The 14692-nt window shown below is 41.6% G+C and overlaps 1 protein-coding gene across 6 annotated transcripts in view; it reads left to right on the forward strand.

The window, feature by feature from the left end:
• Nucleotides 1-14692, forward strand: part of SULF1 (sulfatase 1) — a 62155-nt gene that overhangs the window by 5884 nt on the left and 41579 nt on the right. For 5 of the 6 annotated variants that reach the window (XM_062502218.1, XM_062502235.1, XM_062502244.1 and 2 more), the window contains exons 3-4: nt 12174-12325; nt 14353-14522. In XM_062502218.1, the coding sequence (XP_062358202.1) occupies nt 12174-12325; nt 14353-14522 (322 nt within the window). Of the gene's footprint in view, nt 1-12151; nt 12326-14352; nt 14523-14692 lie in introns of those variants that run through there. The other variant, XM_062502260.1, reaches the window with a different exon arrangement.

Below are 14692 nucleotides of genomic sequence, written 5' to 3' on the forward strand. Positions count from 1 at the left end.
AAATGAAACTGTTCTTGGCTGTGATAGAGTTCATTTCCTTCCTAGTAGATGCTGTAGTGTTGTATTTTGGATTTAACATGAGAATAATCTTGATAACACAACAAAGTTTTTAGTCATTGCTGAGTAGTGCATATACTAAGTCAAAACTTTTCTCAAGTGTCTCATGCCCTGACCTCAAGAAGGCTGGTGGGGCACAAGAATTTGGGAGGGGACACAGCTGGGACAGCTGATCTAAACCAGCCAATAGGATATTCCATACCATAGGGCATCATGCTCACTACATAAACTGGGGGAAAGCTGGCCAGCAGGTGCTGCTTGGAAAGTGGTTGGATATTGGTAAATGAATGGTGTATTGTTACACTGTGCAATACAGGGGGGGTGGGGTTTATTTCTCTCTCTCTCTTTTTGTTGTCTCTGATAATTACTTATTTTTATTATCATTACATTTCATGTAAATTGTTAAACTGTTCTTATCTCAATCCATGGATTTTATCTTCTTTCCTATTATCCTCCCCATCCCACTGTGGCAGAGAGTAGGGAGGGAGAAAGCAGCTGAATGGTACTTAGTTGCTGACTGGGGTTAAAACACAACAGGAGCAACTGTTGTCCCAACTTGGCTGTGCAGGACAGAGGTTGAATATTATGGAGATGGAGGGTAGTACTGCCTGCTGGTCTGTATCTGCAGTAACAGCCAGGTAAAGAAACCCACTGGTAGTGAAGCAGCATGTTTTCCTGTTTGGATGTCCCAGGTGGGAAATAAGCTGTTGGGCAGTTACACCTTCACTGAAAGAGGTGCATTTTAGTGGCATTGTGGGTCTGAACTGGCAGTTCCAGACGTGATTATGGTCAGTATTATGTCCTGCTTGTGGACAGCTGCTAGCAGTTATGGAAGAAGATGTCAGGGCCAGGCTGGGAACTGGTGCCAAAGACCTCACAGGAGTGGAGGGTCTGTCATGGGAGCAAAAAAAAGGTGAATGGTATAATTTAAACTTTGCCATGAGGTGATATTTCATTTGCATTTTCTGAAAAGGAATAGAAACATGCCTTTAAGAAGGATTGTTCTACTGTGCACCAATAAGATTTGACCATTTTCTTGTAAATTCCTGGTGGTTTTCCGTAGTCAGGAGATCCCTTTCCTGTCTACAAAGAGCTCTTATTCCTCTCATCTGTGCTTCAGCTTGATGTAAAACTCAATTCATTTCTGCATCACCTATCCCCAAAGATTGAATCTGTAGACATGTTAGGCTCCAGCCTGACTTCCCCTTCTCAAGGTACTGGAGTTGTGCGAGGTCGTCAGAGTGCAATTTGTCCAGAAGTGTCATTCAGCTACAAAGGCTCCCCTTTAGAGAGCAAGGAGGCACAGATCTCCTGCCAGCTGCCTTCCTTACAATGTAACTGGCAGCAAAGAGACTTGTTTCTATCGGCAGCTTAGGCACAAGAAGGGATTGCTTTCAAAACACAGAGCTGGCAAATGTCTCCATACTCTCTGCTAGTCTTAAGTCTCTTAAAGCTGCTGCATCCAACGTCTCAAGTTTATCTGTCTCTGTGCTTTCTTTTCTTCACCACACACAGAGTTCACTCTTTACCCTTCTGTTTCTCTGCATCTCTAGTTCTGGAGAACTTCTGTTTCCTGTATTAAAAACAAAACCAGACAAATCTTTAACTTTTTTGTTAGGAAATATTGTTGTCTCTGTCACATGAGCTGTACAGTACTTCAGTCTCTATTAAGCTGGTCTCAGTGAAGTTGCCATCTGAGTACAGCACTGCTAAGCCTGAGTAGGGGTCAGCATCAAGGATTTGGAGGAGAAAAGGAAGAGCCATCCCTGACCATCACTGTTAGAAAAGGTGCTGAATTTGACCTAAAATACAAGCTTTACCTAATGACTTACATCTCAGAAATCCTTTCTGCTTGATGTGTGGCTGTTTCATGTGGGATCTGGTTTCAGTGTTCTTAAAAAATTATTATCTTAATGGTTTGTCATCTATGCTTTGCATTACCAAATGCTTCACACAAAAGCTGGACAGCTCTGTCCCTAGCCCTTTCTGCCCCTCTGAGGGTAAACACTGCTTTGAGCATATCTTCTGCACTGCCTTGTGTCATGAAGACATGTGGCGATGCTTACTAAGTGCAGACTTGACCCTATTACATAGAAAGGAAAAAGGGGTCAAAAGGAAAGGAACAGGAAAAAAGTACTTTTTCAAAGGCAGGCAGAGAGAACATCAGCTCTAAAACTGTCAGGATAGGTGAGTTTTAACAAAGGGCAGAAAAGTGTAGAAGAAAATGGAAACAAATGGAAATACCTGCATGACTCTCCGATACTGACTGAGGTACATTGTTCAATCCTACAATATTATGGCTGCTAAGTCATAGTATTGTCTTTTTACTTCTTGTAAGATGAGCCCAACTTTTAATTAAGCCGCAGTTATTTTTGAGGTGGTACCTTAATTAGCAGCAGATCTTATAATACATTTTTCAAGGATATTCTTGCCTTATTAAAAAGTCACCGAAAGTCTGCTTCCCGAATAATAATCTACACTTCACAGCTAGAAAGTTTAGTAAAATTATAATGACTCAAAAATACCTGGGAGTCAAGAATAATTGGGAGTGAAAATGAGGAAACTGTGGAGAGAGGTTTCAGATGTTATAGATAACCCTGTGCATTTCTACGTGTTTTGACAGTGAATCAGTAACCTCCTCAATGGGAAACTGAGACGCAGAAAGAGAAGTGAATGGCTCAGGCCAGTCTCCAGTTTGGTGACAGTCCTGATAAGGCACCTGACCAGAGTGCTTCAGTCTGGACGAGACAATGTACAATACCTCCAACCTGGTACACTGTAATAATTGGAATTTATGCATTTTTTTTTTGCATAAGATCAAATTATTATATGTCAATGGAAATATAGGTGCAGGAGAGTGTTTCTATAATGCCCTGACTTCTGTTCACTGCAAATAGTTTTCAATATCTATAAAGCTTCTATTGTCTAAACCTGCAACAGCCTTTACTGAGCCCTCTCTATTGCAATTGATCACATGTGGGCAGGCTGTTATGAGAGGAGCTCTGCTGAAGCCACGAGGACTCCACACATGCACAGCAGGCCCTTTAAAGTGAGGTCTGAAACGTGCTCTAATAAACTGTGGTTATAATTAGAGCCCACTGGGGAAACCTGGCAAAGGACAGAATGGTTTTTTCTTTCCTTTTTCTATTTCATTCTTCTACTCTGATGTGACCTAAGGGCAACGTTGCATTTCATGGAAGATTGTATGTCAGTGCTAAATCATAGGTAGACACTGTGCTGGACACGAGCAGGGCAGGCAGCATTCAGAAACAATACTGGGCAGTAGCAGGGCAGACAATATTCAGAAATAACACTGCCAAACCAAAATCACTTTTGCTTCTAATTAGAATTGTCCAAAACTATTCAGGATGTTTCAGTGTTTCCCTTATTCACAAGCTGTATGTTAATGCAGCAATGAACCTACTGCACAGCTTCTTGATTGCCCACAAAACTGGTAATATTAAATTTGAATTCATAGGACATAGCAGGGAAGGCACAGTAAAGAGGTAGAAAGAGAAAACAAAGCAGCTCTGGAGAGTTTTGGCGATGACATTTGTTTTAATTACATAGGATCCAGGCAGTCACACTAAAGAGGAAAACGGGTCCCTGACATTCAAATTTTTTGGCAATTGTGAGAAAAGCTTGAGAAATTTTCTTTCATCTCGCGGTTTTTAATGTCAGTAGATATTCCTTCAGATATTCAGATTTAGAAGTCTAATTCATAAATTTATTAACTGCAGGAGTTAGATATATTGCTTAGTGCTTTCCAAAGTATTGGCTGGTCATTTGCTGTTCTTTCAGTCTCATAATTTCTTTATCTTCTACTGCTCTGCCACAGCCCTGTGGCACATAGACTTGCCTCTCCAATGTGCCCTTTGCTGTTGCTGGGGTTTCATTACTAACAAAGGGGGGTTGTGCTACATCTTAATAATTGAACAGCAGCCAAGCACAATCTTGGTATTTTAGAAGATAAACCATCACATGGAAACAGCCAACATTCAGAAGATATAAATAAAATTAACATTTTATTTTTAAGTAGTGGGTCATACTTTGCATACTGCAGGACTTTCTTTAGATTTTTTATTTTTACCAGCTAAAGTTTCATCCCTTTGCATATATGAAAAGGAGTATAAGTTTAAAATTCTTACCCTGACTTAGCACACCTACGCACTCTAAATCCTCCCTGCTTAATGTTACTTTGTAGAATTACTAGTCTCTAATCCTCTCTCCTCTTAGCCCTTCACAGCCAGTGTAAGTATGCAGGAGAGAGCAGGACTCTGCCTTGGCTCAGCAGCTGCTGACAGTCTCATAGCACCATGCCAAACACAGGACCAGATCTCCCTTCATGGAATCCCACCTGCAAGAACAGGGATCACCAAATTAGGCAATTATTTGCTTGCGCTTTTTGGAATTGTCTTTGGGAAGATGTATTTCCCAGAATTTTATTTCTTGCCCAGATGTATCAACAGATTAGAGTAACATTCAAGATTCGTGCATGTGAGTGTTCTGACGTCATTTGTGGGACAAAAATGCAAACATGCAAAGTTAAGCAGCTCAAATGTTAATTCCTAAATGGTTTCATTTGTAAAACTCCAAACTCAAGAAGTGACACCAAGATGCCCCTATCTGGCATGTTTTGACCTTAGCCACAGACTTCTGTGCAGTGATCAACATAAATGGTCACTTGGTTGACAACTGGCTAATGTGTTCAACAGCACATGTCAGTGTGTCCATTGACATCTGTCACTTATGGGTGCATTTCTTGGTGTAATGAACAAAGAACTAATAAAGCACTGAGATGACAGGAAGCTAAAAGCTAAGTAGTATTTAAAATACGCACCATTCCCTTCTGACACACAGAAGGCAAAAAAAGATGTTAATCTTTCATAAAAAGAACAAAAGCTATGCCTCCTGAAGGTGTGGGCAGACAATAAGTTTCCTCTGGAGGCAAAGCCAGTGTGTTTCCTGTTCACAGCCTTGGCAGAACGAATCACTGCCAGCGCTTGCTATTTTTAATCTGCATCATTTCAGTGACCTAATTTGTATCCTGCCTCATGCATCCTTTCAAAGCAGAGAGGGTGGCACAGTATGACACAGGGGTGGGAATGAGTGATCAGAGAATAAGTCCTGGTTTTCAGATTATTTCTAAAATGAAAATAAAGAGACGGAGAACTCTGAGTTTTCAGGTTTCTTATTAAGTGGTATGAAATATTCTGGGAAACATCAAACATAATTTAATCTGTAAATATTTTAAATAGTTAAAAATATGTCTCGCTTTTCAGAGTAATTTGCACTTTCTGTCTATGAAAAAATGTATACATGAAAGTGAAATGTGCTGAATGTGTGCACGTAGTCCACAGAAACTGAAATGGAGAAGGGGGAAAAGTCCAAAAGGATAACATGCAGGATTTTCTAGTTCTATGGTATTGTGTGAAGTGAAACATTTTTTGGTTTCTGTCCAGGACCTCATCAAAAACCACAGTATATCTGCCTACTTATGCTTAAAGCAGAATTCTATGCTATTAAATATCAGGCAGAAAACCATACACTAAAAGGCTTTTAGCAAGTTTATGTATTCAAGTGCTTCATTTAGGAAAATCCGGGTACAACATTGTCTATGCAACAATTTCATCTCTTGCTCACATGGCCAAATTACAGTCTTTGACTGCATAACAACATGCCACTTTATGGACGGTGGCATTTCCTCAGTTTGAAAAGATAGACTAGTTCTATCAAAAGACACATTGCTGACATCCACATCAGCAAGGATGAGGGGTCTCATATCCCACCTGCCACATTCTACTGCTCACTTGCTGAGAAACTAAGCAAAGTGGGGTTTTATCACATATGTGGGGCTGGGCACACTGCTATAGGTTTTCTGATGTCTTATGAAAGGCAGGAACCAGTGAGACTCAGGATTCCTTTCAGACATTGTTGGGTTCTCAAAGCACTTCTTTCTCTCTCCATCCTACCCCATTAGGCAGTGCAGTGTCCACTTCTCAGTTTTCTGGCACTGCAAGACATCACCTTGGCCTCTGCTCTGAGCCTTGTCCCTCTGCTTGTCTGTCCTCAAGTCATTCCCTCCCTCCCTCCTTCTCTCTCTCTCCCTCCCTGCTTCCTTTCCCAGATCCAGTCACGTCTTGACAGACATGTCCTGTTTCCATTGCTTACGATTAACGATCTCCTTTTCCAGCCTGATCAGCAAACCTGCTTTTCCTACCCGCCTTGTCAATCAGCTTCTTTCTCCTTTCTGCAATCATTGTCCCATTTCTTGGTTGACATTGCCAGTCCTGGGCCCCCTAGCCCCCACTGCTTCTTCTCCCCCTCAGCTCCTTTTCTGGATTTCCTGCCGTTTCCCAGACTGCTTGTCCTTATCGGGTCACCTCCTGCCCTCTGCACTTCAACCAGCTTTCTCCCACCTACTGACACCACTGACAGGTGGACAGGGGATAAATGTCCTGAGGTGTCCAGATCTCCAGCACGTGCAAATTGCAGGGTTTTATACAAAGGATTCTAATAGATGCCTCCTTCATAGAGAGTCCATCGTGCCTTTCACAGAGATCCTGTTCTCCATGCAGAGCATGTAAGTGCTATCAAATGAAAACTCATATAATTTTTTTCAGATGTTTAGCCTAATTCCTTTTCCATTACTGCGGTTCTCAAAGATGACTACTGTTTGGGCTAAAAAGTTTCAAAAACTTCAGCCTGAGGCAGACATCCAGTGTGGAAAATTTAAGTCCAAGAATAAGAGAGTTATAAGCAGCTGAAAACAGGGTCTTATAATGAGAAGTGTCAGACAACATCAATATTGGAAAGTGCTACCAGCTTGGCCCATAATACAGGCTTTGTTAAAGACATCACCCAGGCTGACAATTGCTATATCAAGTTATAGGCTAATGCCTTTTGCAAATGCTGACTTATAAAATCCTTAATGATCATTTTGGTTGCAATGGTAAACCTGGTAACAACTGGGAAAGACCCACAAAGCTGGAGAAACCTGAGTTTTTCTACAGCATTTAAGTTACAAGACTGGGAACCGTGAAATCTGAATTATATTCTTGGCAATGCCACAGGTTTCCTGCATGACTTAGGTCTAGCTGAAGGTTAACCTCTTGGTGCCTCAGTTTCCTCACTGTATTTTTTGGGACAATGCTTACTTCATTTCCTAGGTGGTGCTGGCATACTGAGCTAACTTTCTGCACTTCAGTGACATGAAACACTAATCCTCTGCAATTTTTCAACAGAAGAGGAAAATCAGACTTCTAGGGCTTGAATCTATGGCTTGCATAATGGGAAGAAAGCAAGGAGGAATTTACTGGAATGATTCAGAAGCCGAAGCTGTGTTGGGTTCTGTCCACAGAAGTATAGAATCACTGCATTTGAGCCCTGAAATGTCATATATAAACAGTGCCTTGCAACTCCTGTAAATGGTTTCCTGACTTTGTTAAAGGAAGTGGGCTGTCTACTTAAAGCTCTTGTCTGGGTCATGGTGACTAAACCTTTCTGCAGAGTGGCTTTTTAAAGGTTTGCGTTTATTTTAACTCGGAAACGTTCCCATAAGCCTCAGCAAATAACAGGGATGTAGAACATAATATATGTCCTTTGATCCATGGAAGTGCAGAGATGTCTCACTAGTAGAGGTAGCCCAGTTCACCTGTGCACTGATGCTGACAGGAGTTGGAGGACCAAATCTATTGTGTAATACTGTAAACATTAGTCATAATTGCTTGTAAAAAGTGCTGAGAAAAGAAGTCCTGGGAATTACGAGAATTTTAATTACACTCAGCTGTAAGTACTAGAGATCCCCTGGATCAAATTATATTTGTCTTGCACCCTTTGCAACCCCCTGGATCTCTCTGTCCACTACAGAAATCATTAGCTAATTGTAAAAGGGAAAACAAAGCCCTGTCTTAAGGCATCTGTTCGTGTCAGGTACCAGACATGTATATTCTGCAGCCCCTCCAGAGACACATAGATGTCTGTAGAACTGCTCACCATGCCATGTGTTGTTGTTTGCATAAACATAATTGAACATACTAATACAGAATACAATTATTCTGTTATACTAAGCTACACTACATGTGATTAGAAAATAACAATGTGTCCTGGGAACAGTTAGCAAAACTGCCAGAATGCAGATAAAAATTGTCTTATTAAAATGCAAAAACAAGCATTTATCTTTCCTGTTATCCCTCTGGGGTCCATTACACATAATAATGAAAAGATGTCCCTTGAAATGGCATTACTTTTTAATGAGGCTTTTACCCACCAAGTCATAATCTCCATTTTACTAATTACAAGCAAAAATGGCTTCCTAAACCTCTCCTAAACCCAAACTGCTGAGTACAAGCGACTTCTGAAGCTGAGGCTTCCCAGTTGGTTCTCAGACTTGGGCAATTCAGCAAGTGTTGGACTATGGCTAAGTTAAAGATGGGAGTTGACTCTTCAAGCCAAGCATGTGAAGACCCAGCAAAGACATCTGTACATCACAGTGTCAGTTCCTGGGCAGTTCTTACTTCATAGTGTTTTACTTGTTAGCAATCCTCTGGTTAAACAAAATACAGTTAGGGCACCCATGGTGATTACTTGCTGATTGTTATTTGCTCCCATGGACACTCCTGTGCTTTTCTTTTACTCTGGCACTTGTCTTCATTCAGAGCCTGAAGGGCCAGACACCAACTGCGGGTGCTGGGCCCCAGTTCTGACTCACTTGCCCTGACCTATTCTCAGTAGTACTCAAAAGACCACACGGTGCAAGGACTGAATGCTTGCATTCCAGTAAAAGCCTGGATTTTCCATTCATCTGTCTAATTACTCATATCCTCTTGAGCTTATGACCAATAAACCATTTCTGGTTAAAGCATTTTGGCAGATCTGATCCATTATCACACCCACTGTTTCTTCTAGTATTCAGGGCTTTGCGACACATTTGACATGGGAACTGCTTTACACAGCAACAGGGGCAAACATCTATTTCTGCAAACTGTCACTCATGGAGCTGCTTAAAATTTGACAGCACTGAGATTATTTTTATGATAAAATACTAAATCATTGCCAACACAAAGGTGAATGGTTCAGGCTGTCAATCCGAAGTCTCATACCATGCACTGAAATATGGGGTTCAGGGGGGCCAAAAGGTGTCTAACAAAACATTATTGAAGTTAGAAAATTAAGTAATATAAAGCAAGGAAATTCCAAGATTAATTTGACCTCCCCAGCTCCAAGCCATCCTTTCTTTTCCAAATTCAGTTTATCTATTCTCGTCCTTATGCCACAGGTCATATCATCTGTTCATTTTATGCTGGTGGCTTTCTCTCAGGTAATGAATACCAAAAGAGAGTAAGAAGGAGTGAGAGAAACTGATGGCTTTTTGTTTCAAAGCCAAAAATTAAATTCTGGGAACATTCTCAAATCCATAAAGGAACACTCCATTGTGTTGTGATGTTAAGGTAAAGGTGAAGTAATCATCTGGGTGCTACAGTTTTTCTGAGCTTGGTCATTTTGAGACAGATTTTCATAGCCACCTCTGTTATTTACAAAGGCTCTATATCAAAACCTACAAACATTAGAACTTCTTAGAGAAAAGTTTGACAATTATTTTTAAATGGGTGAACCCATTTCTTTTTTCCTACTCTTTTTCTTGGAAATTACTGAACTGTTTGGCTAAAAGGTTCCATAGAGCAAAATACAGCCTGTGTCAGATAGCATGGAAATTATCACCACTAATGATTAAAGTTTGGCAAGACTGTAAATAGCAGAGTCCAGGTCTGTGAGTGAGTCAATCTTGTAATAGATGGGGCAATCAAACCATCCTATATGATAAATTGTCATAAGTTCCATTTCACAGTTTGAAAGCCTCTGATGTTTGTGAGAGACAGGTTGGCAGTAGAACCCTTTACTGATGAGCATAGCACACAGAGGTTCCCCAAAATCAGGCAGCAGCTGCTGGTAGACCTGGGATGGCACTCGGAAGGGCTGACCTCAGATTTCCCCTGTAACCACAGACTATCCTGGGTTTTGCTTGGCTCAAGAATGCTTCCTCCCTCTCAGTTTCATCACCCTCCCTTACTTTTCTCCACTGTTGTGTCTTTCTGACTTGACTTCCCCTCCTCCTCTTTCCTTGGCTTCCCTTCTCACAGTGTTTCAGCCTTTACCCATAGAGTTTCCCCTGACATCTGACTGAGAGTTTAAACCAGTTTGGCTGCTTTATGAGAGGTATGGTTTCCATTCCAGGAGACAACAGTGCTGGGCATGTATTCCCTGCCCACTGTCACCCTCTTCACCTCACAGCTGTTGATTTCTGGTAGGCCTCAGGATAAAAAAGGAGACAGGAGACAGGTTGGATTGTTTTCGTGGTGGCTGTGGGAAGAAGAGCTGGAAGCCTGGTCTAGTGTCTGTGGGACTTGTTTATATGTCACATTCCACGTGGTATAGGAAAGTAACATTATATATTACTGTAATCTCTGGTTACATCTGGCATTTGGCAGTTCCCTGATTGAATTGCATCATATTTATGTTGCCTCAGACAAGTCTTAATTATGAACATTTTGATTTTTCCACCAGTTTTTCCAAAAGTTCACCATGCCCACATCAATCAGATCAGAGTTATTTGAGCCCTTCCACAAATGTGCTTATTTTGGTCAGATTGAATGTGTCTAGGTTGGATGTGAGGTTTTCCAACGTGATTTCATTTCCTAGCAGGAAACAAGTACAGGGATTCAAGGTATGTCCCCAGGCTGCCCAGCTGAGGGACAGCATCTCTGAGCAGCAGCTCTTGGCAGACAAGCCTGACTGCTGAGCTGGGGCTGGCAGCAAGGACAGGGGCTGGGCACTGTGAGGGGTGCAGGGATGGGGACAGCCTCACCCAGAAGAGCTCTGTCCCTGGAAAGGGAGAGATCTCTGTCAGTCCCTCCTCCTCAGTGGTGCCTGATTTTGTGAGCACCAGGAGTACCTGTGTGCAGACTGCTGGGGAGGGACACAGGCAGCAGAACTGCTCACACAGGTGATCCTCCAGCACCTTGTAAACCTCAAGAAAACTAAAAATGGAAACAGTAAAGATACTGAGACACCCCAGTAGTTTGCTGGGACTGAACAGGTGATAATAAATCCCAAAACACCCACATTTCAGACCTGATCAGGTGTTTTGTCACTGCACTTCCCAGGCAGTGGAAAAGCAGGCTGACAATTCTATCCAGGTCACAGACCACACACAAGCAGCTAGAGATCTCCCATACCTCTCTCTCCCTAGAAACAACGTGGCTGTATTTGCTAGGGTCCCATGCCAGCATTAATGCTTCCTTCCAAGGGCAGCCTGCTGGTTTTTGGAGTTTGTGTATCTTTGCTATAGGCAATCCACAACTCCCAGATAGCTAGGATCCCACTGCATTGTAAGACTGCTTTTCTTCCCACTTCCTTGCAGAGGAATTGGCAGGAGCACCTATAAACCTCTGGCAAATGCTGAAATTTTCAGTTTGAGCTTGAGCTAATGGGAAAACATACATGGAGTTTGGCAGGCCAGGTAGAGGATTTTCAGCTCCAAGCCTTTGCCTCTTTGTAAGTTTTATCCTTAGACATCATGTGGCAGCAGAGCAGGGTGGGTATCCCTTCTTGGTCTACCTGAACATGTCCTGATGGGATGGAGATCTGTACTTCCCAGACCCTTTATCAAACCAGCAAATGTAGCCAGGATAGCAAGCATGAACTTTCAAAGAGTCAGAAGCCAAGCTCTGAAACATCACCTGACTTGCTTAAAAGCACAAGGTGTTTCTCAGATGTTTCCTATGGGCATTGAGTTTTTATTTCATATTCAAGTGGAAACCAAGAGGAACATACTCTTTCTAAAAGAAACCCTAAAAATATTTCACATGAACACTAGATTCCAAAAGATTAAGAATAAAACATAGAGTCATGAAGGCTTTCAACTCTCAAAAAACTCTGGAAATAACTTATTTTCAAAACCCTCTAAGCTATAAAAAGATTTTTGGTAAAGCAACTCTGACTCATTTTAACACATTTTCTCTTCATTCACACATTCTTTTGACTCAGACTAGAAGACTTGGATTGCAAAGCCTCATGCGTGTGTGTGTGTGTTCTTTTTTTTTTTTTTTACTTCACAGCTTTTTTTGGGAAATACCTCAATGAATACAATGGCAGCTACATCCCTCCTGGGTGGAGAGAGTGGGTTGGATTAGTGAAGAACTCTCGCTTCTATAATTACACCATTTCTCGCAATGGTAACAAAGAGAAGCACGGATTTGATTATGCAAAGGTATTTTCCAGACACATAAATTCCACTTGATTAATCCATATAAAAATAACTTTCAGACAATTAATTAACCAGATAATTAATTAATTAACCAACTATAACCATGAAATTGAGATGTCATTTTCTCTCCAGAGCATTGCAGATCAATTTCCACCTGAGAATATTAATCACTCAACAGAAGAATGTTCCCAAGGCTCTTCAGTGGAGCCTGGGGATTCCTCCCTCCCTCCCTCTTCTCCTCCCTCCCTCTCACTGACAGAATGTGATGTTCTGGTGGCAGAAGCAAACAGTAAATAAAGGCCCTTCCCAAAAAGAATTGTGCCTCTTGTGCTATTGAACTTTAAAGTTTGCCTAGTGTTGTCAGTTATTACCCACAGAAGAGCCTCAATTAATGTTGTTTTTTATTATAGAGTGCACACCAAAGAAGGGCTGTGTGCCTGTGGTCTCAGACTCCGGATATGAGTACGAGAGTAGATAAGGGCAAGAACATGGCTGCTGGAAAAAATCAGAGCTTGTTTGTGCTCTTGACAAAGTGTGGAAAGTATGCCAAGGTGACCTGCCCACTGCCATGAAGTTTCTTGGAAAGGCTTAGAAAGGCAGATCTCAGACAGTCCAGACTGCAGAAAGCAATCTGGAATTTCCTCAAATTGTAGCTCAAGGAAGATGATACAGATGTTGCAGCTGTGGTTTCTGACCCATGTAATGAGTTTTTATTGGAAGCTAGTGATGCCTGTTTCTGATTTTCCCATCCATAGAAATTACATTATACTGATTATATATTTATACAGAGTACATTAAAAAAAAAAAAAAAAGAGAGAAAATATAGAATACTGGTTAGTTATGCATTCTTTACACACCCTGTGTATGTAGCTGGAATAAACAGGGAAACAGGAGAGGATGCTTTGGGAGAGCAGTCATACAGGCATTTCACACAAACAGGCCACAAACCCAGAAATTATCACAACCCTGCTGCCTCACACTCATTATCTGTTTTGGAAACTAAAGGATCACTCACTACCTTATCCATATGCTTGCAGGGTTTGTAGCAGCCAGGGCTACTGTGCGTGTTCCAAGTGGGCTGCAGGAGAGGGTCAGGGGGACAGGGGGAGCGAGGAGGTCACAGCTGGTTGGCTTGTCCTAGCACTGACATGCGACACAAACCTCGTCCCTCAGGCTCTGCTTTTGCAGCTGTTCGGGGCCTCGAATCCACAACATAAGATTAGTCATGCCTGGAAGTGCTTGAAATTACAAACATTGTCTCAGCACTTTCTCAATGAAGCTCGAGCTAGACCTCCAGGCCAACAGTGAATACTCCAAGGTGGCAGGTGGTTTAATTTAAGTTTTCATCTTTTTTTCTTAGTGCCATTTCCTCCCTTTTCCTTGTAGGCTTCCATTTGCCACCTTAGCTGTGGGTTAAGCCAGTTTATTAGCAAGTCACAGCCCTAATCTCAGCAGCTGCACTGCTTAAAGTTGCACAATTAAAGGAACAGAGCCCGCAGGAATTCAACTGCTCCCTGCATTCTCATTTGCAATTTCTTTGATTAAGATTTTTTTGCAATCTGTTGCCTGTTGTAGCTGTCTTCCACTTTGTCCATATGCAAAGGTATAGTCTGAACAAAGACTGTGCAACAAAGGTTTATGTAAACATAAACCAGATTAAGATTCAATGTAATTTGGGAGCCATTACCTTGTGAAGTGTTTTATCAATAAAATTTAAGTACAGCCTGTCATTTTAAATGTTACTTTGCATTATATTACCAAATCTGGTAATCAAATTTACTTAATACTTTCTGCTGTATCTGATTTGCAAAATACTGTCTAATTTTAAGTGGCACTGCCTGCTTAAGAAAGTAATTACTGCTCAGTCTCCCCTATACTCCCTCGAATCATACATCTCTTTGATGGTATGTTTTTACTTCCTGGTCTGAGCTTTAATGAGGACTTGAAAAATAACATAATAACATGATAGTATGTGATCTAATTAATCATGCACTTTGTAACTTTTGCTTTGTGTTAATCGTATGTTCCAGGACTACTTCACAGACCTAATCACTAATGAGAGCATTAATTACTTCAGAATGTCTAAGAGGATATATCCCCATAGGCCCATAATGATGGTCATCAGCCACGCTGCACCCCATGGCCCCGAGGATTCTGCACCGCAGTTCTCAGAGCTCTACCCCAACGCTTCACAGCATATGTAAGTCAAAATCACACACTGCCAGACCCACTCCTTGTATCTGCTTCTGCGAGGCATTTGTTTACGGGGGCCTTGCAGGAACAGGGAATTCAAATATAAGACACTCAAGAAAGCACAGAATGTTTGCCTGTTTCTTTTGCTGTGCTTGTTCCTTTTGCGGGGGAGAGTGA

This window comes from Cinclus cinclus, chromosome 1 (assembly GCF_963662255.1).
Source record: "Cinclus cinclus chromosome 1, bCinCin1.1, whole genome shotgun sequence".
In the NCBI taxonomy this organism is placed as follows: Eukaryota; Metazoa; Chordata; class Aves; order Passeriformes; family Cinclidae; genus Cinclus; species Cinclus cinclus.